Source organism: Solea solea, chromosome 9 (genome assembly GCF_958295425.1).
Source record: "Solea solea chromosome 9, fSolSol10.1, whole genome shotgun sequence".
NCBI classification, from domain to species: Eukaryota; Metazoa; Chordata; class Actinopteri; order Pleuronectiformes; family Soleidae; genus Solea; species Solea solea.
The window spans coordinates 5,304,779-5,331,055 of NC_081142.1; the positions used below are offsets into that span (position 1 = coordinate 5,304,779).

Below are 26,277 nucleotides of genomic sequence, written 5' to 3' on the forward strand. Positions count from 1 at the left end.
ATCTATTAAAATTAGATTTGTATTGATGTAACAGATGTTATTAATGAGTAACAACTTACAGTACATTCACAAATAAGTTTTATTTTCATTTTTTATACATTTTAACCATAAACACATTTTTTTTATATTATAATAAAATGACTCTTCTCCCTTGTCATTTACATAAATCAAAAATTTGTATATTAAGACTGCAAAATAGTACTCCTGTATTTGTATATAGCTTTGTACACATACGAGTGACAACGTACCCATTTAGCGCTGAACAATACACATTTTGGGGGTGGGTGGGGGCTAAGAGCAGCCATTACAGAGAATACAAGTGCTTTAGCAAGACAGGAGGCTAGCAAGTAACACCACCACCAGCACCACCACCACCATGTGACCAACACTGACCTGGGTTAAATTCTGCCACCAAATCCTTCGTACTACTTGAAATTTGCAGTCAACAATTTCTGGATTAGACCACAAGGAAAAGGTTTTCAATTGTGTTCAACCAGTCTTTTCTGAAAGCACACCTCTTCTGGTCAGGTCCCAAGAAAAAGCTTGGAGCGCAACACATAGCAGTAGTGAAAATATAACGGAATACACGTCAGGGGAATAGTACAGACCAACAACTAAGAAAAATAGAAGTTAAATTATTCACCGTGATTGAAAGTCCATTTCGACACTGCAGAGGTTCAAGCATCTGATAAAAACACCAGCTAATCATCCCCATCATGATGTTGGGAAATAAAACACACACACACACACAGTATTAGAAAGATAATAAGCCATGCTATTTCAACCCATGAATACAGCTTGATCGTTGTTTTCTCAACTTCAAAAAAGGAGACATTCTGGCCTTGAGTCAGGCATGGGGGTGTGAATTGAAATGTATGCTGAAGAGTGTAGGTCACTAATTGGAGCAAAAAAACATTCAAAATACACTGATATACTGTTCATGAATGTACATTAAAAAAAAACTGATTTAGGCATTAGTAGTCATGAGTACCCTCTTTGGTTTGTGACACTGTTCACTAAGTGATTTTGAGTGATTGCTCAATTACCAAAATATTGTAAATGACTCCGCATAGGCCCATTTGTCCTGTGTACTCTACTCACAATTTCTTTTTTTATTGGAGGCAAGTGCAAGTTCGAGGAAAAGTAAGTGCGACAAAGGGATTTTAAATCAAAATAACAGCATCCTCCCAAAATAAAACCAATTTAGAATTTGCAGGTAATACATTACATATCAGTTTGAATCTCAGGCTGTGCAATTTCAGCCAGACAAAGCTCTATAGCAGGTAATTTATTAAAATCCCACAAGCCATCAACTGTTGCCATAGAAAAGATTAATACAGAGTATTCAACAATACAAAATAATTTTGTCAATCAATGCAGATTCAGTCAACACACTAGCAGCCCTTAAGTGCTGTACATCCCCTTTATCTGCGTGGAAAAGTGAGCTGCAACTACTTTCGACAATGGCATCGTGAAGCTGTGGTCTTACAGTACGACTCAATGTGCCCTGCTGTTGGGGAAATAAATGTAGAGGGAAGCCCGGAACCATTTTTACCCAAGAGCAAGATGAAAAAAAGAGCCAATATGTGAGATGGCCTTCGTACGTGTATGTACAGTATACTATGTATGTGTATGCAAGCAAGACCCAGAGGTGTGTGTCAGGGCAGTGGAGGGGGGTGGGGGGGCGAGGAAGAGGGCTTCTGTTCACTCAGTGCTGCGGGTGGGAGTGCTGGGCTGGTTGAGCTCCATGGTTTTGCACAACCAGCCGGCAAAGTCCACTTCCTCCACTTCTGATCGTTTGATGAACGTGTGACTCTGAAAGAAAAAAACACAAAAAGGCAAACCAATGTTGTTGCTGCTGGAATCCAACACGAATATTGCGTTTTCACAACTGGTCATTGATCAACTTCAAGCCTGAGAAAGTGCAGAATCAATCATTTATTGTAAAACATGCTTGCTGTTGTTATAGTTTCTTTTGAACCGAGTCACTAATGACAGCATCATAGGTCACACTCGAGCTCAACAGGCACTGCACTGGTTAGAATAGAAATCAAACAACCAAGTAATGAATACACACCTTCAGCCTCCTTAGATCTGCTCTCTCAGCTGGGTTTTTGATCAAACTGCAAACATAAACAAGACAGTTACCAACATAACTCGGTTACATACTTTACTTGTGACGCCTAAAATTCTGTTGATCTGTGATTTTGTGACACTTAAAAAAGTTTGAAAGCTAACAGATTAGCCTGCAATTTAAATCAGCATTTTGTGGAAACCTGAAACCTCCAGTGTCAATAAAGATTACACTTTTCTGTGAATGATGGCACATCATGTAGTAATTAAACAATAGCTAATTTTAAGACTCTAGACATTTGAATGAGAAGAGAGAGATACATATACACTTGTATGTTTTTAAGTAGGCAATGTTTGTGGATGAACAATTAAACAATTTCTTAATCCACCTATTAACTTCATCCATTTCTGCAATTACCCCACCACACAAAACAAACTTGTTCACTGTAGTTGACACCATCCGTTTTTACAGAACTGAAGAAGCCTCTTGGATGTGAGTCCAATTACTCAATGTGTTTTGGGAAAGTAAATAAAGTAAATAATGTAGTAACACTGCATAACAGTAACAAATGGACAAGAGTTTAACTTCAGCTGTTGGTTAATTGGCATCTCTCTACCTGCTGAACTCTAAGGATTAATTCTAGTGGAAGATGAGAGTGCTCTAAACATAGCATGCCGACACATTGCTCACCAATTTGTCACAAAGTCTTGGAAGTCATTGGTGAAGACGCCATGAGGCAGCTTTGGCGGCGGCTGAGGAAAAAAAACATTAGACTTTGAAAGATGGCAGTTAAAGGAGATAAGCACAGGTAAAGTCTAGACAGAAAGTGTGTGTGTTTAACGGGATATATCTCACACCTCATTTACAATGTAGTCCAAAAGTTCAAAGATGGCCATGGCAGGTCGACTGTCCATCCCATGTCCTGTCAATAAAACACACATTTATACATGACATATAGAAAGTTTTTATGCAAACTTAAATGTAGAAATGCTGTTACCTTTATAACCTCTATATAACCCTTAGTGTATGCATTTATGCCCTCTGTGTTTCATACCGCTAGCTGGTTTGCCTGGAGGTCTGGGCCTCTGCATGTTGGTGTGCAGCTCTCCCTCTGCTCCGTCTAGAACAGCCTGTCCAAAGATGGCCTCCAGTTCTTTGGTCTCTGGTGGGGGGATGGGGTAGCGGCCAATTGCCAGCTCCACCAGGGACAGGCCCATGCTCCACACATCAGACTGAACCGAATAGTGAGTGCCCTGCAGTCTCTCCGGCTGTTGAGAAACACACAATCTACGTCAGAGAAGGTAGGAAGAGCCAAGATGCCAGGCAGGAGAGAGAGGTTTGGGCAGAGAGCTGGGCGGGGAAGGTACAGTAAGTAGAGGAGAGGATAATGGAAGGGGAGAAGGAGGAGGGGGTATTATGGTAGGGAGAGGTGGGGTGTGGTTCAGGCAAGAGGACAGAGGATGGGAGGGTTTGGCAGGAAGTGAAGAGCAGCTTTAGAGTGTTTTTGTTGGAAGGGTGAGCAAGGGCAGATGTGTGTGTGCTGAGAATTATGATAAAAGGGCAAGTGTCTCCAAACCACTGATGCTTTATGGGTACGGGATGGACAAGCAACTTTTAGCCCCGCACCCACCAGGTGTCTTAGAGTGAGGACAAGAAAAAGAGAGCACTGTTGCCCAACTCTTTGCCAAGGAGCCCTTTGCAGGGTACAGCCCTCACTTCTTGGCAGGCAAAAGTGAGGGAGGGCCAAAGGAAGGGAAGGCAGAAGGAGTGGCCACTAACAAGAGCAATGTGAGAAAAGAGGAGAAGGAAAGTGGGGATAGGGCCAGAGGAAAAGGAGTGGGGGCACAGGCGTGTAGAGCTGACTCACCGACATGTAGGAGCGAGTTCCAACAAAGGAGTTTGCCATGGAATCAATGAGCTGGCCACTCACACCAAAGTCGCACAGCTTGATCTCCCCGCGAGAGTTGACCAGAATGTTGGAGGGCTTGACATCTAGGTGGCAAAGGGGACGTGGACAATCAAATTAATGGCACTTTAAAAAAGCTGCAATATCAACATATACAGTGTGCAGTGAACATAATCTGAAGCAATCTGCATCTATCAGCTTTCAGGTACACTGGGCATTTACAATATTTACTGTAAACTGAAAATGTCTTTCTGCAGTTTGCTTCTTTTGACAAGAGTACTACTGACTTGACAGAATAAGTGAAAAGCAATAACAAGGATTAGTGTTATGAGAAAGCCGTTCACAGCTGACAGCCCAGTTGTGGCTGATAAGAAACAATCAGGAAGTGAAATGTGGGCAACTGCATCAACATTTCTAAATGATGTTTTCTGTTTAGAAAAGACGGCAGCATTTTCAAAGATTCGAGTCATACACAGGTCTTTGTGGACAGCAGCCATACTTGGTGCAGAATTTGTGTTTTTGAATGAAAAAACAGAGTAATGTGGACATAGCCTTAAGTGCTGAGGGGAAAATAGCTAAAGTTACTGGCTAAGCCTCAGTTATAAACAAGGCTGCTCCTCCACATTTCCCGCTCATCACTAAAACACATCCTGCAAAATAATCAGGTTTGACTGAGGCCTACAATCTATTCACTGCGGTGACTGACCCCCTCTCACTGACCAAGGACGTGTGAGGAGTGACTGAGAAGGAGTTAGAATGAAAGAGTGGGAGAATGATGGAGGGAGGGGTCACCAGGGTGCGGCTGCTGTATAATCACATCGGAGAGGCTGTAATTACTGCCTGAGCTCACAGACAACTCTGTTCTTCAGTACCACCGACCCTGTAAGCACTGTTAGACTTCACTGTGCTGCACTGTGTATGTCCAACTGCTGCCTTCAACAGCAATTTTACAACAATAAACAACATGTATCCTGTGGAAAAACATGTCTAACTTGTTCTTTGCAGTGTTCTGACTTTTAATTATTTTAGAAAGCAAAGGTTATGCGTTTGGTTGGTTTAATGTTAGCGTTTTTAGCTCCATGCTGCAAATTTCGAGGCTCAAGATATTGCGGTATTTCCAAATTAGAGCTGTGTTTTGGTGAGCCAATCTCACACCGAGACGTTCATGCATCTTGACCTTGATGTTGAAAAAGCATTAAGACCAGTGTTCTCACTGACAAAAAAAGTTAATAGTTATTTGTATATATTCATCATAGCTAAATGTTTTTTGTTGGCATGTCTGAGCCTGTTTCAGAGGTGGATGGATGTTGATAGCAGAAATGATCCTGCACTTATTTATTGAATATAGAATGCAAACTGTATGACTTGAATGTCTGCTAACAGCCTCACCAGCATCAGCAAAATCTATCCACCACTAACGCTTAAGAGAACAGAAACCACATGAGTCATAACAACTGTCCAGAAAAAAACACCTACATTGTATTTTTGTCAACTGCTGTAGACTCTTGTAATCTGGCCCTGTTGCCCTTTAGCAGTAATGACAATTAATACACACATACGGTTAATACATCAAGTAAATGGCCATTTTTGACAATGATTTTGCAATTACTCATTTATCATTGTCAACTGTTTTAATAATGAACTAATGAATGAATGAATTAATTAATCAATCAATTTACATGGAAGCTATCTTTTTCAGCTTCTTAATGTGAATATTTGCTTTTTTCTTTGTTCCATATGACAACAAAATAATTCAAACGGAATAATTTTGGTTTCTGGAGAAAACTAATTGACAGATTAGTTGATTATGAAAATAATCCTTAGATGTAGCCCTAGATGATATGGAATATCTGAAGTCAGAGGCGTTCCAAGGAAGTGTATTTCTGTAACACCAGCCTTTGATGTTTAAGTGATACTGCTTAGGTGCATAGTTAAAATACTAAACAATTAATTCTGAGAGCAGTGTGATTTATTGCAACATCCTTACCTCTGTGCATGATCTGGTGCTTCTCCCTCAGGTAGGCTAATCCTCTCAGTACCTGGAAACAAGAGAGGAAAATATTTAATGTTGCACACAAGAGACAATGTGCCAACTGCCAGCCAATGGTGTATATTAACAATAATTTAAGCTTGGACTTTAATAAAAGATGAACACTGAAGAAAACAAAGTAAGCTATGAGTCACCCATGACAAGATAACAAACTGCTAATTGACCAACACCATAAAGATACACACCCACAATGGAATGAAGGTGAAATGCAAAAACATGGTTAGTAACAAGTTGCAGTGGTACTGATAAAATCAGATGAACTGATAAACATTGTTCTTTTTTTTTTTTTTTTTTATCTGACATACTTGGGGTATGTGTAAAAAGCACTTGATAACTACGTACAGCTATGCTAACTTTTCCCAGGATATCTTCTGGGATTCTTCTGGCTTCCTTCAGGACCTGGTCCAATGACCCACCATCCTGTAGAGACACGTTGCACAATTAACCATCCATTTTATATTCTTTTTTTTGCAATCACAGCACATGTGACCTGAATATTCTCTAGTATCAAATCACACCAATTCACTTAAGAAGGCTTTGTCTCTCACCATGTGCTCCATACAGATGCTGATCTCACCATCGCTATAAAAAGCCCCATAGAAGCCCACAATGTAAGGGGAGTTGCATTCATGCAGCACCTGCAGCTCTCTGATAATCTGGTTCCTGATGGCAGGCTTGATTTCCAGGTGGATCAACTGAGGAAGGTTAATACAAAACCATGAGTTACTGCCCTGACAAAGACAAGTGGACTGGATGCAGAAACACCATTCAATGGGTGATTTATGTCTCATCATAGCACATTTCACACAAGTGGTGGACAATACAGCTAATACTTGCTGTGTAAGCATATAACACACTCTCTCGAAAGCCATCCATATGTTTCAAATAGTGTAAACTTAAACAAAAAAAGATTTATTCAGAACAAGTCAAAACAAAGCTGGCTGGTCAACAAGCTGGAGCATGTTGCTTGAATAGCTGTTGCTGCAGATTCCCTGAAATCCCAATAACTCACTGTCAAAAAGTGCAAAATAAAAAAAATATCTGATCAAATAGAGGGAAAATGGACGGACCAACTGGCTATAAGTAGGTAACACTATAAAAGGACATCTTTAAGTGCTCAACTGAGACTGTATTGTTGTGGCAGAAGGACCACAGAGGATCACAATTTGCAGTACTTCAATGTGACATACAGTACTATGCAAAAGTCTTAGGCCACCATTAGATTAGTTGTTTTAGCAATGCTATAGGGACCATGCAGTATAATTATTCTAGACTCACTTTATCGAACCATGTCCAGATACTACAGGAAACATGCATACATTTTAAAATAAAGTTTCTGAGAAACAAAGAAAAGAAAAAAAAAATAACTCTACAGATTTCAGTGTAAATATGTTTCAAAAGAGTATTTCTGATTAATCTCCCTCCATCTGACATCATCTGACATGCAAGATAACAATTAAGATAAAACTCAAAAGGGAAATCTTACCTTACGGGCCATGACCAAACCCGAGGGTTTGTGGCGGACCTTGTTCACCACTCCTCCATTTCCAGCGCCCAACTCACATATGGGTTCAAAGTCCTCATCCTTCAGTTCCCCAACCTGAGCCCTCTGGGTGAGGAAGGCGTTAAGTCGTTTCTTCTGTTGTTCATCCAGGTCCAGCTCACCCAGTTTCTTCTGTAAGGCCTCAAGATTGGCTCTAGATGGTGACACAGGTGGCAAAATATAAGACAGGGACATTTAAGGACTGGACACAAATAGCAGTGCATGGGACTGATGCAATACAGTGCTGTTGATACACAGTAATAACGTCTTCCACAGTAGGCATGAAGGGAATAATATCCTGTTGTCATTATCCTGAACAAAATAATTGTGAGCCATTAGAATGTTATGATAAAAAAAATGTTTTTATCATCATCATCATCATATATATATATATATATATATATATATATTTTTTTTTTTTTTATTATTATTATTTTTTTTTTTACAAAAGGACACTTTAGTTAAGACGTTGCAGATAAATCATGCAGGCTACCCCTTGTGGCTCTTAAGTAAAATCACAAAGAATGTATGTGGGTGAGCTAAACAATATTTTTCAAATAATTCACGTGAAATATTCACATTTAAACCCATTCATATTTATCCCATTAATGGAAATTCGTCACCAACTTAGTTTACATAATTTTATCAAAACCTATGATCAAATAGAATATCAACCAAGACAGTTGCACTATTCATTGTTGACTGGTTAATTCGATACATACTGATGTAGAGTATGAACTTATATGATATACTTCCTTCTAATATTTGCTGAATTAAGTTATTCCGTTCATATCTTTAATATGACATTGTATCACATATCATTACATCAATATTTTTGATTCATATCGGTTTTTTGTTACTTTTAATTCATATTCGAAGTAAAATCATTCATTCATTCATTTTTTGTATGTATATATTTTCATGGTTTCGTTTAGTACCTGAAACCGTGTCCCTGTAACAAAAAATTAAACGTATCTTTCTGTCTACAGTGGAAGGACCATCTCTTTTTTCACAGTTATATCAGTAGAGCTACTCACTCAGATGCAGCATCAATGGTGTTGGAGGTGGCCTGTGCCTCCCCAATGGGCGTTATGTTCAGGGGCAAGGGTCTTCTTTTGGGAGCCATTTCTTGAACTACCCCCAAACGACTTACTCGAATAAAGCACTAAGGAGCTGGGCAGCAGATAAACGTATCTTCTCTTTGTCCGAAACTCAGTCTGAAATTTTAAAAAAGCAACAGGGTCAACTCTGGGTGGCTAGTAACTTAGCTAGCTGGCGTTAGCAAGATTAGTATACTTTCGGTAGCATGTCAGTATGCTAAAAACGCTATCATGCCGAGACGACAGTTAAACGTTGAGTGGTTTGTCTGGGCCGCTATAGCGTTAGGAGTCAGCACATTTCTTTATGTTATGCTCCTTCGTTGCTTATCTACCTGCTGCTACTAGCCATTAGTCACCTAGCCGCTACTAGCTAGCACCAGCTCCTGGAAGAAAAACCGTGTCCTGCGTTGCTTAGTCCAAAAGTGCAGCCTCTCGCGAAGAAGACAACAAACCGCCGTGGTTTTACCGGTTCTCAAACCGACTCGGTCGGGTTACCCTCCACAGGACGGCAGCGTCTCAGCGACAAAAAAAATCTCTGACACTCACGGTGTATGCGATCTGAAGCGAAAAGGGCTTTGGCTCTGGTTGGTGGTGCTTGAGTACAGGAAGCAGCAGCTGCAGCATCAGACCTGTGTGACAACCACAGGGGGAGAGAGCCCTTCGTAAATAGCGCGAAACCGAAGCCGTATGACAAGGGATGCAGAAACCCTTGCGAGAGTTTCACAGCGTCTTTAGTTTGAGATAGCGGTTTGCTGCTTTTTATGAGGTACAAATTCCCAGCACAGCGGATACTCAGCCGCCCTACTGCTGCTTCATATGTGTTAAATGGCTGCAGGTTTATAAGCTACAAGATACGTCACTGCCATCTAGTGGTAGCATGAGGAAGCCACACATTAAGATTTTCACAGTAAATTAAAAATTAAAATCTCTAAAATGCAGCACCCTGTAGCTCGATGATAATAGTAATAATAATCACTTTGTTAGTCCCAGGGGGAACCGTTTTAGTGTTACAGCCCATATAGTAAAACACCAGAACATATACAGTGTACATGATGGTACTTCCTGTATATACAATTGCACAACTGTATGTATTGCACAGCTACTACAGCAACAAGAGAGATAGTGCTTGTGGTCTTCAAGAGGATGTGCTGGCTGCACAGTCTAACAGTAGCAGGGAGGAACCACCTGAAACACTGTGTGGATCAAGGGGGACCAGTCAGTTACTGAAGGAGCTGCCCAGTGCTATAATGATGTCCTGCAGGGAGTGGTGGGACCCAAATATTCTCCCACCTCCTCCACTGTGTCAAGGGGCCATCCTAGGACTAAGCCTCCTGTCTGTGGTTGACATGCCACTGCCCCAGCAAACTACTCCAAAAAGGGTGGCTGATGCCACCTCAGAGCTATCAAAGATGTTATAGTGTGCCCCCTGCTCTCCAAAAATATATCAGTGTCCTCAGCAGATAAAGATAACGCTGACCTTTCTTGTACAGGACAAGAGCACGGTCAGTCCAGTACAATTTATTGTTCAGATGAACACCAAGGTACTAAATATGTCATCATTTTGTTTTGCAAAGTTGAGTGCAGTTTGCACTCAGAGAGGGCAAACTGCAAAAGCCACTCAGTTTAGCACATCACCAAAGTAATTCTTTGGCCAGGACCTACATCCCCAGAAAATTGAAAAAAGCCAGACATACAAATTCATAAATGTGGTAACATAATAACATCACAACAATACTAGTGAAAAAACAGGTGTATCTATATTGATTAATGTTTTTTAATTTCCTCATACTTGCTCACTTGGCCAATGTGATGCTTTTAAATATGCTAATATACATTTCTTTTCCTGGATCCCTAATGCAATAAATTGGTTACAGGAATCATATCAGGACTATGAGCTTCCTCATGCCCCACTCAGAGAAACACACATACTATTATCTGTTATATCTCACAACACAGCTTCCTCTTGTTGCTTCAGGTTTGATTCACTTGTGCAGAAAGCATTTAGAAAAGCAGACATCTGACCTTTCCTCAAGTAGAAGAAAAAAACAAAGTCTTGGTTACTGGTACTCAGGAGCAGGTTTCCTTCAAGGACCTTGTTTTATTTCTCTGGATACTCCTTTACCACATTGCTGTCAGAGAAGTACCTCCACAGCATGACGCATTCACCAGCAGTTACCCAACAGTCTTCCTCACAAATCCAGTGGCTTTGGTTACATCTTGCCATCTGGTTCAAAACACAGTCATAACTATATTAAAAAAAATGATGGCAGACAGATTTTTAAGAATCGATTTTTAATTAATTCCACACGTCAAGAACAGCTGTTAGAATATGATCATTTTAAATTTTACAGTTCTTATCCTCATCAGGCATCAGATGTGTCCCCAGCATGAGCATTTGGTAGAGGACATAACAATCCACACCTTAACCAGTCCTCAGTGGCATCAGCTGCCCTCAATAGCTTCTCGTCTGTAGAACAACTGGAGGCGATTCAAGCTTAATAAAATATTATTTAGTTTTATTGTCTTAATATGAACATGTAAAAAAAAAAAAAAGAAAGAAAACACAACAAACAAAACATTTACATCCTGGATTGTTAAGCCTCTGCCCATGCTACCTTATGCATTATTGTAAGAAGAGATGCCAACTACATAAAGACCAGACCCTCAGTTTTCCCGAGTTCCAAAACAACCTGCTGACGATTCTGGCTCAGACCCACAGAAACAACCTGCCCCGCCTCTCACCTTTAAATCACAAGGTACAGAGAAGTTTAGGAGATCTGTTCAAATGATGACCTATACCTAGAAACAAATGAACAATTTTATATGTATAGCATTTACCTAAAATTACAAACTGCCTTATTAAAGACAGGTATTGAGTTCTTTATACTATTTTGTATCTAAGCACCTTCTAAAGTATATCATTTTCAGGGACAGACTCAGATGTAGAACAGGCAGAGTGCCATCAATTTTGGGTGACTACCATCTTTCCTCACTCTTAAACAGTTATAAGCTACTTCAATTTGTCAAAAGGAGGAAAGAAATGGAAGACCAGATTTGACTATTTTTTAACACCAACTCTATCATGTGATGCATTCACTAACAGCAAGGCCCCAGATTAATGTGTAAAATATAATTTCTCTGTGCATTTGAGCGAGGCAAAAGAAAACCAGATTAAACGCAACAAAGGCGATGATAAGAGAGGGGAAACCCATGCACGACTTGAGTCAAGACTTGTTCCCTCCGGTGTTTTACAGTGAAGTAGGACTGCTCCCATTTCGAGAATCACATCTTATTCCCATGCATCGTTGAAGAGATCAGGTCTCAATGGTCATTTATTCTCAATTAATACTCACTACACGACTGGAACTGAACTAAAAAAGCCATTAACTTGGGATGATGTTATCAAATGAAAGTGCAAACAGCTCAATGAACACAGCAACATAGTTTCTCTTGAGGCAAACCAGCTTCCAGAGGACAAACTGAAACACCCACACATGCAGCCTGTGTATCCTTACCTGAGGAGCAGCAATCACATACTCAGAATATAAGTGCAGGTGCAGGGGAATCTTAGATGTAAGCCTACTGCATGTACCCATTTAATAACAATTATATTCCAGCAAAAAGATATGATGACTGTATCTACACTGAAGGGAGGCTGAGGGAGGATCATTGGTTGAAGTAGCTCGACTTGCTCCAGACAGGACAATTTGCAATTTCATCAATGACTTAAAGCTTGGTGGGGTCTTACTTGATCACACTTAACTAACTTCTGTTGTCTCAGACATGTTGAAACCATCACAGCAACCATATTCTGAATGTTTCTCCAACCTGGGTCAGGTTCAATCACAGGGCAAAAAAGGAGCCTCAGAACACCCAAACAACTGAAGGCTGCAATCTGTACAGAACTAAGCCTTAAAATGATGCTGATGTATCACAAATAACTGTTAAGAGACTGAAGCTTTAAAATAAGGAAAAAATACTTGCTGAGAACAATGCCAACACACGGGCAAAATTAAGGAGGAGAGCTCTTCTGAATGCTGTACCACATTCTCTTACTGGAAAAGACCAAAGGAAAAAATAAATGAAATAAAACCTCAGACTGGGGTCTCAGCTGCAGGTCTCAGCTTAGTCTTAAAAATGACAGGTTCCATTCTTTACCACAAAAAGGCACCAAAATCTTATGAACGCTTCCTTCTTAAATCCCTCCTGCGATGGCACAGCTGCCATACAGTAATTCTGATGAGTTAGCTCAACTGCAATGCTGATATATATACACCTCAATAAATTATATTAAAAGCAAGATAACTGCAACAATGGTCAACACAGTCTAACTTGCCCTTGAATAAAGATGGTGTTGTTGCTGGACGAAACAGAGCAGCATGGAACGTTGAATTAAAGAATAAAAAACAATGCGGAAAAACAAAATCTCCAGTGTAAAATTGGCTTCAGAAAGACTCATCAATTCTGCCCTATGCTTCTTTCTTAGCTACTCCCTGGTCAGTCTGCTAAGTTTTTATGACTGAGGTAGGTTCTTTTTATCGAAGGACAAAATAAAAATGGAAAGCATCACACATTGAGGCCAGTATTGTGTTTTGCCCTTTCATAATTAAAAAGGTTTAAATTCCTGAAAAAACCCTTTCAAGCTTTGAATTCATTCTGCTAACAAAGAAACAATAACCCAAGAGAAGAGGTTTCAATTAGCGTCACACCACATATTCTACCTTGTCCAAACCCAAAGTTAGCCATGCTCTTTTCCAATTGGTCGCCTTTAAGAAGAAAAACTACTGAGGACCTTCCATTTCAACTTGCCTGTTTATCACACCTGTGACAAAAATGAATGCAAACACTGAACGCTCAGGGCTAAAAAAAGAGCCTGTCATTCCAAGTCAAATACAAAGAGTGATGGGTTGTAGAGAGGAAATAGTCAGGGAGGGGAGGAAGAAAGGAGGGGAGGGGGTGGTGGTGGTGGTGCTGCTGCTGGGGTGCTCGATCCATTCAGTTTCTTTAGTACAGGCAGGATGGTGCAGATATTCACTGCAAGGTGACAGTTGACCAAAAAGAGTTAGTTGCTTCCAGTGGTGTACAGTACAAAGAGGAATCCTAATCACTTTAGACTGAAGATTCATCAACAGTGCATGTTTGATTTGTTTGGGTATAAATCAGAGCTGCTAAAAGGCTCTGGTTTTGGAGCATCGAGGAGGGTCGTTGCATCTAGTGGATTACTGTGTTCCTGTCCTCATGTTTTTAGCCCCCTGCCTCTGTCTCTGTCTGTGTGTCAGTCTATGAGGGGACAGAGCTGCGGGGTCAGTAGGCAGTAACCAGGTCCTTGTCATAGTTATATCGGCCCCTCTTGGGAGCAGGACTGTCAGCGCTATCCTCCGTGTCCTCACTGTCTCCTCCTGCCCCACCCCCCTCCTCCTCAGAGGAGGAGTCAAGAGTCAGATCTACCACTGCGCCTCCTCCTGGCGCCACAGCAGCTCCTCCTGCGACTCCTGCAATCCCAACGGAACTGCTTCCAGATTTGCCCGTCAGGCTGGTGCTGCTGTGGGCCGGCGAATGACCGTTTGCCTCAGGAATGCCTGCAGATAGAGATGCCATTTAATTTTTTTTTTACATTTTACCAAAGTGGGAAAAATGCACATATTGAGGTATTGTTACAGGATTTGACTCTTACATATATCAACAACAGGGTACTCCGGTGTGTTGCTGCGTTCTCTTTCCCTGTCCCTCTCCTTGTCATCGCTGATGGGTTGCCAGGAGCCGTCAGTTAGGTACTCAATCTCCTCAATGTCCTCGCTCGTCTGTTTCAGAATCTCAGATAGCAGCCTGAAATAAACACCACTGTTAGAGTTGGCTCTCAAAAAAAGAAAAAGCCATTCCTAGTGAAGGTCTGCATAAAGTAAGATTCATGGCAGCCAGGCACCATATTTTGTCTGCCATTCACATCTTAACAATTCTTTATAATTTTGAGCATTTTCATTAAATCACTAGATATTATTCAAGCTAGGCCCCATTACGGAAATCAACATAAAATGTCCAAATCAACATCAAAATACCAATCTACAAACCTATCAAAATTAAGTATTTAGGCCACTGAAACTAAGGATGAGTTAAAGGTGGGGCTTTGACACAAGTGTATTTTAACAAATGCAACTACACCCCAAATCCAAAGTGTAACACAATGCTTGTAGTCTTTGAGTGATGAAGTGCCAGAGAGGTTGAGCAATACAAGAAATAACATGCCCAAAATTTATGTTTAAAAATGGGCTGCAGTATTTTCTTTCTGGGGAAATAGCCATAAATGAAAATGATAAAATGAACATCTCTAGAAGTGTCAATAAGTTATGCTTTATAGTTACAAATTTTAGCATTGTTGGTACAAGTAGAATAAGTCGGTCATCTTGCTGGATCAAAACTTATGAAATATAACCCGATAGCAGGTGTAGAAAACATGGCAAACAAAACTCACAAAGCCGTAATAATGAAAGCACAATGGGTTGGTGCATGATTCAACTTGTATCTAGAGTGCTGTAACACCCCCAACATCATTAATTTTCCATAACATGCATGATCATTAACATTGCACAGGTGGAAATCCTCTGAATTTATTGAAAAGTTGATGATCGAGAATGGCACAAGTCAGTGCATGTTTCTTTCTCCTTACCCGTCAATTGTGAGCAGCTCAAAGGGAGCGGGCTTATCACAGACGGGGCAAGTCCATGTGGGCTTCTTCTCATTCATCTGCAGGAAGAAGACTGCATCGAAACACTGAAGGTGGGCACAAGTTAAAACCCGACATGGTACACCGAGTCGCATCTTCACCAACTGGGGAAAGAGTGAGGAAGAGGGACACAGTATGTTAACTACTGACCTTCTCAGAGGGACAAATGTTTAAAAGACATGTGACGGTTTAATGTTGAAATGCTTAATACTCACTGGACAGATGAGAGACACCCGAAGACCTGTGGTTGCAATTTCACTTTCTGGGTCAAAGCGTAGTTTGTCTTGTACTGTAAGTAGATGGCAGGCAGTATAATATGACATTTGATATGATATTGTGTCACATATGACATTATGTACACGATCCAATGGTATCAAAATGGTGACACCAAAAAGGTTGAGAGTTGATAACTTGTAGAAAAAAATAATTAAGATTACAATTCATCAGAATTTTTAAGTCTTTAAGGAACAGATAATTGAGCAGATTTTACAAGTAACTTACTGCGTTCACGACAACGTTCTGCACTCTCCACAGAGCAGAGTTTGAGTTGACTGAAGAGGTCTGCTGCAGTGAAGACCCTCACTAAGTACACTGCCACAGAGTACCGCTGAAAACACAGGTCAGACACGGTGAGTTTTTTTTTTTTTTAACTTGAGCATAGAGCAGCTTCAAAATATCTACAATATTATGTACACTGAATTGTTGTCCCAGAACAGAGTGACGCATATCAAGAAAACTCTCATTTTAAAAAGTACCCTGATCTTAATTTAATGATGGAAAGGCGAGGCAAAAAGCTGCAGCTGATGATCTTGAATGTCTTGTTTTGTCCACAAACCAAAAAAAGGAATGATTTCTTTGTTATATGAAGCAAAGAAACTAGAAAAATTCACATTTTAAAAGCTGAAAACAAGCTTGTGTTAATTGTTGAAAAAAAAAAACAAAAAAAAAAAAACACACACTCAAACCACTAAACTCCCCAAATAGTTGACAATTAATTTAGTAATTATGGGTGGGGTAGCTCAGTGGTTAAGACCGGTACCCTATGTGCAAAAGACATCATGGTCGCAAGTTCAACTCCACCCCTGGCAGTTTGTACTCAATTCCCTTGTAAGTCGCTTTGGATAAAAGCGTCTGCTAAATGACATGTAATGTAATGTAATAATCAAGTAATAATTGATTAATCCTGGTGTAAATAGAGGTGAGAGTGTTTTCATTGGTCTTCCAGCTGCAGTTAAGAAGATGGAAGTAATTCATCCTTCTTTAGATTTTATACCACGCACAGCTAATTGGGACGGATAAAATACGATGGCTGCATTTTTTGGAGACATATAGTCCCTTGTTATTTACGAGGTGGAGAAACAAGCTCTTCTTGCATAGTTGCCACAATAACCATAAGCTTTACCAGAATATGAGATCAAACATCAGACCCTGACCTTGCCAAAGTTTCCCCAGGCGACAGTGACTCTGTTAGTGACGGTGGAGAGATGCAACCAGGGAGTGATGTTTACAGGTCGACAAGGACGACGGGGTTCAACACCAGGTTTATTAGAGGGGTAATATCCCTGTAAAAAACACAAAACGTTATTATGTATGAGATTTGCTTAAATGGCAGGTTGCAGAGTTTTTATTCACATTTCTTTAACAGAGACATACAATTGCTAACCGCTTCTAGTCTTCACTTTTGTAGAGATAAAATGGAACTAAGAGCGTAGGTGTCCTCTTCTGCTGGCTTCAATCAATGTTTGTCCTTATACCAACATAACCATTCCTAACACACCAACAATGCAACTATTTAAAAAGTCTAGAAGAGCCATGATTAATCACTGTAAACCATGTCATTGATGCTGAAAATGCAATAAATGCAAGAAATTTTAAACTTTAATACCACTGCATAGTGTTTGGTGCAAGTCAAAAAAGCAGCTGCAGCAGAGTCTAAATCAGTTCAGCGTACAAGTGCAATATGGAAACATCACTTGGGTGTGTAAGCTGCGTTGCAAAGGCTATCATATTACATTTTTTCCTTTGACTACACAACCCGTGTATGAAACTATACAGTATACACATATCTGGGAGGTTTAAGCTTCATACCAGTACAACAAGATTTTTTTTGAAGTCAAACACAGAAATTAACCGAAGAGATGTCCTGTTTTTGTTTGTGTTCTGAGGTTGTGGCTTAACTCAAGTGAGTAAATCAACTCACTGGCACATGACAGTAGGACTGGTTGACTTTGACAGCAATATTAGGAGGATACTGGTCCTCCTGGACACCAATGGAGTCTGTGTAACAGATTCTGTAACAGACAAAGACAAGAGAGAAAGATTACTTCTGGTTGGACCATAAGTAACTTGACTGGTTGAGCCAATTACTATAACTATATCTTTATCTGCCAAGTCCGGGCACTGAACTATTCCCACAAGTCAATGATCATTTTGAAAAAGACAAAAATACAGTTTTCCTTTCCTTTCCCCTTTCTTACTCATGCATCAGTGATAATATTCTGCTCGGATCCGGCACAACCTAGACAGCAGGGTTTTGAAACATATATTAAGTTTCAACAGGAATTACTGGGAACTTACCTAAGAACCACTTGGATTGATCTCATTCCTGGACGAAGATCACTAAGGAAGGGAGAATAGACCAATTAAAATGAGTATCACTTATGCCTTTTTAGATAACTCTGGTTTTATCTCAAAAGAAATTATCTGTGAAAAAACACTGGAATCTTCTTACCTTGCATTTCTGATCTGATCTGCTTGGTTTGGAGTTAACTCAAATATGCATTGACTGTCCTGCAGTTTCTCATTGTTCTGGGCAACTGTAAACAAGTGTCAAGAAGTTGCAATAACACAGCTAAATAATTAAGGCATGGTCATGATGCAAAAAATCAATCATTTTAATACAAGAATGAAGAAACTTACTAAGCTCTGTTGGTGGCAAGAGTGTCTCCAATGTTTGGTAGAAGGGCAGTGGTACCAGTTTAACCTCTGCTGCAGGTGTGGGGATCGGTTTGGAAATACCATTGAGGTAGTCTGCGCCCTGAGTGGTGGCAGTGGGGGAGGAGTTGAGGGATGAGTAGGCAACTGAAACGCCCTCTGGACGTCGTGCTGCAAGCCAGCCAGATGTTTTGGGGAAGCGGGACTCGTAGAGCTGCCTGACGTTCTTCAGAAGCTCTGGGCTGTATTCAGTCTGCACCAGCCTCAACGCTCGCCCCACAAGGTCCTGCTTCAGACCACTTTTGCTGCGACCCATTGAGGCCAGCAGCGTCTGCAGGTCTGAGACCCGGAAACTTTTAACCATGTTCTACGGGGAGGAAAAGACAGATTTAGAAATGTGAAATTAATACAATGAGTATGAAATTTTAGTCTATCATTAGACTTAATGGGAGAGCCACAAATACCTACTGATACTTGTTTAAAATGCAGAGCACATCACCACAAGTGACTCTTTTCTGATAGCAATAGCAATGGATCTACACCACCACAGCTTTTTTGATATGTCTTAGCAGGAAACACTCAGATGTAACTGATCAAACTATCATTAGCTCTGTTCAGTTCATGTAAGTCAGGACAGTGTAGTAGTGAGGCAGCATGCACCCCAGAAATGAGGCAGCTAAATGAACACAGTCATCATTAGAGCTGCAACTAACGATAATTTTCATAACCGATTAATCTGTTGATCATTTTCTCGATTAATCGTTTGGTCCATTAAATAACAGAAAACCTAAAAAAAGTTGATTGGTGTTCGTCAAACCTGGAAATGATGTTCCCAAAAATCTTGTTTTGTCCACAAACCAAAATGATTAACTTTTAATGATTTCTTTGTTATCCAGAGCAAAGAAATGAAGAGAATATTCACATTTAAGAAGGTTAAACAAAAGCTTCAAACCGATTACCAAAATAGTTGTCGATTCATTTAGTTATCGATTAATAATCGATTAATTGTTTCAGCTCTAGTCATTATTATTTTGATTACATACATCTGTAGTCTTTCCTGTGTCATAGGGCAAAATGTTAGTGCTGATAAAGCACCATTAAAATGACACGTCTTAACCATCATCTAAGACATGTAGAATTTGTGCTTGAGGTTTGAAAGCAACATAGATTTAATCACAACAATGTGAATGTAATAAATATGCTGAAAAGCGGCTGTGTGCGAAGTTAGCCATGTGGTAGAAAACTACTTGTATGTATAAATAGCCAAGTTCTTTAAATTTCAGTTAAATTCTCAATATGATACATTATAATGGGTATATCGATTATCAATATATCATTGCAAATGACATTTAGCAGGACTAAATGCTTAATTGATTTACCCAGGAGGTGTACAGCACTGACCAAACCTTGGGCAGGAGGAAACCCAAACTAACACTTTCTGTGTGTTAAGTCTCAGGATGGACAGCAATTCAATAACAATATGCATCTCTATCTTTCTCCAATATCAATATAAAGGTTCAAGATAGTAGGTTATATTTATGAACTGTGCAAACATACTTTAATATGAACAAAGAAATGCTATGAAAGTTTTACTTTAGATCTGACGTGTTTCTCCATTTAGAAAAGCCTTGTCCCCAACTTCCACTCAGGTGCAAAACTTAATCTTCAGTTATCCGACATTTATTGCAATAATTATCGACGTGTGCCAGGTTTTTTTTATCATATACTTTGGCCATCACCCAAGCCTAGTTTTCTCATGAAATGTAATGGTTGTTCCAAGTTAATTCTGAGGAATAACAGAGCTAATGTTATTTAATTTACACAATGGGTCCAGATTTTAATTATCGTCAATATTATGATTGCAACTATGTCCATGAAAATATATAAAATATGTATGTCACTCAGGATTTCTATGGCAACCTTTGTCAGTTCCACAAAACATTAAGTTCCTCATAAAAGGAGCAAAGAAACCAGAACATTTAAGAAGCAATTCTTGAATTGCCCATTGGGACAAATGGTTTCCTTGAAATAAAATTTAAACGAATTTTATTAAAAAAAACAAAAACCTAACAAACAAACTTGTACATTTTGAAAATAGAAGGCGGAATCGATTGGTAAACAATCAAATAAATGTTGGAGCCCTAAACGCGGTACTACTATACAGTATTGACACATTAAGAAGAATAGTTAATTCCAGTATCGGCAAAAGGAGACAAACCATGTCGTTTTCGTGGCAGCTGCAACGAAGAGTGAGGGAATTTGACAACAAGCGAAAATTGTGTTTTTCGAGAAAAACGTCAGACATCTACCTCGGTGAACAATAACGTGCTAAAGAGCTAAATATGTGGCAAACATATAAGTAACATTGTGAATTCTAGCGCCTCTTTGAACATCAACAATAAAGTGCCACCCACTGGCTAGCTTCTCCCAACACTGGGACTGTCGGTATTCAATCATGGCTACAGGACATTTTGACAGGTGCGCAGCTCCACAAACCATCTTATTTCAGACAAACACGACTGGTGAACCAATAAAGCCATGTATTAACACAGCTGTAAATGAGCTGGCAGCGAATCCCCTAATGTGTGTCTGATCCCATCATTCATTCCCATGTCTCCCTTTGGAGGCAGCGTGATGCTAGCTCAGCCAACGCATTTGCCTTGTTAACACTGCCTAGCAGACTAGCTTTGTTAGCGGTGAAGGCTAGTTCGTTTTGATGTGACTTTAATGGGCCGCTTCTGTGAAAATACAAACCCCAAATCATATTCATACAAAGGCCAGAGTTTCCCACAAAACGTGCTGACCTTTGGTTATCACACCCGCGACCATCTCCCTTCAAACCAAAACTAGCCAAGCTCTACTTACCATCGCTTCCACCAGTTCGGCCGCCATCTTCGAGCAGCAGTACCGCGAGAGTCACAAACGGCTGCTAGTCTCTCACCAATGAAACACATAGGTTGATTTGATGGACACGTCTCTTGAACCAATCACACCACGAGTTCATCCGGCGCCCGAAGAACTGCATACAAAATGGGCGGGATAACGGGTTTTTTAAAGATACAGTACAACTTTTAAAAAAACACTAAGAGATAGGTCTGATTTCTCAAATAGGCCGCGGTTTGTTGTAATTACACCACGTGTTGTTGTGTTTTGATATCCATGAAATTTCGGTTTAATGGTATCGAGATTTTGTGGACGTGTGTCTTAAAAACGGACAAAATTCAAGGTGTATGTAAAGCATTGGGGTGTTAAGTGGATCCGGTCGCATGGCCCCAAAAAGTCCGCCCCGAGCAAAATATTCCATTTCAGGTTTATCGTCGAGCCGTGAGATTTAGTGTTAATTCTTTGTGTGAGCTCTGGACACTATTGAATTAAAACAAATAATTAACAAAATCCACAGACACATCAGCTTGTAGACGGGTCATACGATATCTAATACGCAAACATCACGTTGTGTCACGCTTATAGTGTACTGTAAAGAACGCATATACCGGGCACGTTTATGCTCCCTCTGGTGATCCAGTCCACATTTTTCAAAGCGCCTCATATGTGGCAGAGAAGAGCCTCATGGAAAGAAAATCAATTGAGGGAATTGCAGTATCATGTAATAACATGGTGCGTTTTGTTTTGCTTTACTTTGGAGGTGAAACATCAATACATAATATCGTGGGCTACATTCAAAAGAACAGATGGCTTCATGAAACAGTTTAATTATATGTATAATTTGTTATTTTGTGAGGTAAAATATATCAGATATAGGAGATATACTGTACGTATATCAATTTAAATAATTATGTGTCAAACACCAAAAACTATCACATGTGTAGAGCCAAATCACAGTGCTACTTTATTCATTTATTTCATGTTTCATTATTTAAACAGAAGATGGCAATATGGTCCATGGTTTGATCTGACTGTCATTTAATTCATGCCCTTTATAAAACTGACAGAACAAAGCAGATCTAATACTGCACTGACTAATGTGAGGTGATAACACCGTCCAGATTAAATTTTCACTGTTCATAGGCTTGTGATTTCATGCACACAGACACCGTTAAAATAGACCTTTATTAGTTTAGAATCCCCAACATTGATCCCACTGACATTTCTTTTTCTTTTTGAAGTATCTCTGTATGTGATAGTGCCTTATTGACTCATGTGAGAAAGCAGATACACAGTAAGAGATGCGGATATATTCTTTAAACTATCTTAAACATGACTTACTAATTTGATCATCGATGGTGACTTTTTAGTAGATGAAGATTTGAAATGGTAAATTATAACAACTTAAGATGGATAAGGTGTTTAATTTAAAAGGCCCAGAAATGATCGAAAGGTCTTCATGTAAAAAACACAGCTCCCACTACAAATGTTAACTGTTTAAATGGCAGTCATATCAGATGAGTGTAGCGATTAAATCCACAGTTCATGTCAACATTTCACTGTAACTGACTGAAGCCTGAAGTGTCTATATTTCATGTGTATATCATATTCAAAGACGAGATAATCCTTCAGTAGTTTCACAGCAGGGAAGTTTGGATCTGGAAAAACACAATAAATTAGTTAAGCTGCAATACTTCCATATAGGCATATGAAAGTATAAGAACAATATAAACATAAATATATGTATATATATATATGTAACTAGGAAAAATATAAATATAGGAACAATATAAAAATAGGGAAAATATAAAAATAGGAAAACAAATATCTTCAATATACAGGATATGTAACGTGAAGAGAACTGTACAAAAAGTCCACTATTTTTTTAAATGAACCAAAAATAACCTCAAATAACTGCTGACATTAAAACAGCATCACAATCAAAACAAATTTTAACACTAAAGAAACAAAATGAGATCAAATACACAGACACAATCAGTAAAATCCGAAGAAAGACAAAACAGGAAATAATCTGTATATAATAATTCAGCTGTTGTATATGAAAAACAAACATTTTCAGTGGGTACAATATAGAGAAGTGTATTTTATATTAAAATATGGCAAGAACTGGAAAAAAAAAGTCACAGGAGACACAATGTAAAAAGGTTCATATTAAAAACAGGAAAAGAAAATAGTGAACTCTGGGGTAACTGAGGTAATTTTTGAGACAAAACAACTTTGACAGGATCTACAAGGCCTTATACATGGTTCACCCATTGCACCCACCATGTCTCACTAAATCTTAAGTGTTTAATCTCCCGTAATTACAAGATTTGCTTAGGTTAATAAAAAAAATCCGCCTACATTGAGACCCCCTACATGGGGCTCCCTGGTGCTTCCTTTGCCCCTTTCTGTGAGGGATAAATTCACACTCATATAAATAGTCACCGTCACAACTGTGAAGCACAGCTCTTTGATTCAGGAGCAAAAGGTTGTTGGATGCTGTGAGGGAGGTTTTGGTTAGGTTAAGTTATCAGAGACGAAAACGATACTTAAACTTTGTTGGCTAACATAGAGATTCCGTTTAATCTTAAAAACCTACGTAATTTCCAAAGGTTAAGATTGTGTCACTCATGAGAGCATCAGGGTTAACCACAGTTGAGAGGCTCATCTTTATCAGTGATCTACATCTGCAAAAGATACGAGGCGCTGGGTTAAAGCAGGGTAAGAAGATAATCATGTTGTGAAATTCTGACAAACAATTCTTAGAGGACTTTGGTGAGAGACGATTACATTTATCATCTAATAGCAACAGTCAGTCAGTTTGGGACCAATTAGACGCCTGTAACGAGTCTGAGATCTTAACTCAGAAATGACAACGGAGGACAGAAGCAGCTGCACCAGCATCAGGGAAAGTCTGGGACTGAGTTTCACTATTGACTACCTTCTGTTCAATAAAGGAGTCAAAGGTTCTAAGGAAGAAGCAACAATAAGTCTTATGGCAGTGCAGACAGCGAACGACTTGCTTAATCATCAGAATCCTAAACCCAAGGAGGTGGGGATACGTCCTGAGATACAAGAGAAGCAGCTACAGAGGTCAGAGGTAGACTCTGAGGGAAGGAACGTCAAAGAAGAGGAGGGGGATGAAGTGCAACAAGAGGGGGAGGAGGACGTGATGACCACCACCACCAAAACCACCACGTCCATACGCAGCGCTTCAGAGGAATCTGCAAACAAACCCAACCAGTCCTACATTACACTCATCTCTGAGGCAATCCTGGCATCCAGGCTAAAGAAACTTCTGCTATGTGACATCTACCAGTGGATCATGGACCACTACCCTTACTTCAAGAGTAAGGTATGTTTACACCCGTATTCTTATGTCTTACAACATATATTGCACCCAGAAAAGGCAGTTTGGAGAATAAAATGAGGTGATAATCAAAAGTAAAACCTACAAAACTGTTGGTTGCTACCTAAAGCCTAAAGGCCCAAAAGGTTTAGTGTAGTTGCAGAATAATATGGCAGCCATTTTCAAAGGGAGCGACCCACTTGGCAAACTCACAAATAAAGTAATCCTGTTGCTATTTGCAAACTGCCTCTGCAGGTGCAGCAACAGATTGGATGTAGCTTAGTTGATTATAGTTGATCACTGGTTTGACATGCTAAAAGGGTAACTTAGGGTGTCGTGTCTCACTGTGATCATATACACATAACACTGTGTATTCTGCCAAAAAAAAAGGGGTCACCCACTGTTTCTCATTTACATTCAGGATTTGCTTTCAGTCCATAACAACGTTTTCTTGCTCCAACAGGACAAAAACTGGAGGAACAGTGTTCGTCACAACTTGTCTCTGAATGATTGCTTCATCAAAGCAGGCCGCAGTGACGACGGCAGAGGCCACTTCTGGGCAATTCACCCATCTAATTATCAGAACTTTTCTAACGGGGACTATCACTGTCGGAGGGTCCGGCGGAGAGCACGCAGGGTGTCGGGACAGCCTCCTCTCTCCTCCCTGAGCTCCTCCTACCACCCTGCCCTCACCCACCCCCATCTAATGACCTGTTGGTGCTGCCATCCTGGCCGAAGACTGCCTCTGTCATGCTCGGCACTCAGACATTACTGCCCTTGTTCCTGCTTGCACCAACAAATGCATCTTCACCTGGGCCTGCAGGCCTCTGTACACTGATAGTATTGATGTATTCCATGTTGTAAATGTTTGTTATCCTTGTTACACTTAATGTTTGTGTGTGAAATATTATTTGGTAAAAGAGATATTTTTGATCCTTTTTTTTTTCTAATCATTGTCATTAGCTGACGCTACAACTTGATCACTGTTATATTCAGTTTTAGACATTGATTGATAAAATAAAATGTAGAAGAATCATTTAAATGTACAGTATCTAATTGCAGCCACTAGGTGTCTCTCAATCAAAAAAAATAAAATTTAAAAAATAGATGAAGTTGGGAAGCAGCATGGGATCATGGATATTGTTGTCTTGTTTGGTTCCCCTGTGCATCTGCTTCAGTGGCAGAACGTGCAGCAAACGAGTACTAATAGTAGTACTGAATATTAGTAAAGTGGATAATATCATTAAAAGGTGACCAAAAATAACTAGTCCATTAGAATTAGAATTAGAATTATTATATTATTATTGCACACACACCAATTAGTGACGGTGAATTTGTCCTCTGCATTTAACCCACCCTTATTACACACCACTAGTGAACACACACAGGCCTTGAATAGTAATATGGATTTCTATGAATTTAAATTATGTTGGTAAATCTTTGGCTAATGTAAGTACATGACTCAGCAAAATAAATTACATTAGGCTTTTTGGAAATGTTAATGCACATGTCTGCATATGAAAAATAAAGTTTTGTCTCATTAAATCATAATGAATTCAAGTTTTCTCTCTTTCTCTCTCTCAATCTCTGTGTGCGTGTGTGTGTGCGTGTGCATGTGTGTGTGTGCACAGATTGCACTAAAAGTGAGCCCAGTGCTGAAATACCACCCAGTGTTAAAGGCTAATTAGTCAAAGCTGTTGGGATGCAAAATCTT

General features: G+C 39.7%; 3 protein-coding genes across 4 annotated transcripts; 1 reads left to right on the forward strand and 2 right to left on the reverse strand.

Annotated features, from left to right (window-relative positions):
* Nucleotides 1-61: 61 nt before the first annotated feature.
* On the reverse strand, nt 62-9,488 carry map2k2a (mitogen-activated protein kinase kinase 2a). 2 transcript variants are annotated; one of them, XM_058638995.1, is made up of 12 exons: nt 9,220-9,488; nt 8,611-8,790; nt 7,517-7,727; nt 6,579-6,725; nt 6,373-6,450; nt 5,968-6,019; nt 3,942-4,066; nt 3,129-3,342; nt 2,932-2,996; nt 2,765-2,826; nt 2,078-2,123; nt 62-1,815 (listed from the first exon to the last, which is right to left on the reverse strand). In XM_058638995.1, exons 2-12 carry the CDS (start codon nt 8,697-8,699, stop codon nt 1,705-1,707), a joined length of 1,200 nt encoding a protein of 399 aa, XP_058494978.1. In that variant the 5' UTR covers nt 8,700-8,790; nt 9,220-9,488; the 3' UTR covers nt 62-1,704. The 2 variants fall into 2 exon arrangements, with proteins under 2 accessions (XP_058494978.1, XP_058494977.1); XM_058638994.1 differs by having other exon boundaries at nt 9,006-9,488.
* A 1,458-nt stretch (nt 9,489-10,946) lies between these two features.
* pias4a (protein inhibitor of activated STAT, 4a) lies at nt 10,947-21,328 on the reverse strand. The gene is made up of 11 exons (XM_058638868.1): nt 21,194-21,328; nt 18,314-18,695; nt 18,126-18,210; nt 17,972-18,013; nt 17,595-17,685; nt 16,828-16,956; nt 15,896-16,001; nt 15,610-15,683; nt 15,338-15,498; nt 14,348-14,499; nt 10,947-14,252 (listed from the first exon to the last, which is right to left on the reverse strand). Exons 1-11 carry the CDS (start codon nt 21,218-21,220, stop codon nt 13,978-13,980), a joined length of 1,524 nt encoding a protein of 507 aa, XP_058494851.1. The 5' UTR covers nt 21,221-21,328; the 3' UTR covers nt 10,947-13,977.
* Nucleotides 21,329-23,719: 2,391 nt separating this feature from the next.
* foxq2 (forkhead box Q2) lies at nt 23,720-25,523 on the forward strand. The gene is made up of 2 exons (XM_058639115.1): nt 23,720-24,569; nt 25,027-25,523. Exons 1-2 carry the CDS (start codon nt 24,084-24,086, stop codon nt 25,399-25,401), a joined length of 861 nt encoding a protein of 286 aa, XP_058495098.1. The 5' UTR covers nt 23,720-24,083; the 3' UTR covers nt 25,402-25,523.
* Nucleotides 25,524-26,277: the final 754 nt, after the last annotated feature.

Excerpts from the sequence above, each read along its gene's own strand:
- pias4a (XM_058638868.1), bottom strand. The coding sequence starts at position 21,220 with ATGGCGGCCGAACTGGTGGAAGCGATG. Across the intron at positions 17,686-17,971 it reads TCAATCCAAGTGGTTCTTAG|AATCTGTTACACAGACTCCA; the intron begins GTAAGTTCCCAG and ends TGTCTGTTACAG. Across the intron at positions 16,002-16,827 it reads CCTGGGGAAACTTTGGCAAG|CGGTACTCTGTGGCAGTGTA; the intron begins GTCAGGGTCTGA and ends CTGTGTTTTCAG.
- foxq2 (XM_058639115.1), top strand. The coding sequence starts at position 24,084 with ATGACAACGGAGGACAGAAGCAGCTGCACCAGCATCAGGGAAAGTCTG. Across the intron at positions 24,570-25,026 it reads ACCCTTACTTCAAGAGTAAG|GACAAAAACTGGAGGAACAG; the intron begins GTATGTTTACAC and ends TTGCTCCAACAG.
- map2k2a (XM_058638995.1), bottom strand. The coding sequence starts at position 8,699 with ATGGCTCCCAAAAGAAGACCCTTGCCCCTGAACATAACGCCCATTGGG. Across the intron at positions 2,997-3,128 it reads TCCAGGCAAACCAGCTAGCG|GACATGGGATGGACAGTCGA; the intron begins GTATGAAACACA and ends TTTTATTGACAG. Across the intron at positions 1,816-2,077 it reads CAGATCTAAGGAGGCTGAAG|AGTCACACGTTCATCAAACG; the intron begins GTGTGTATTCAT and ends TTTTTCTTTCAG.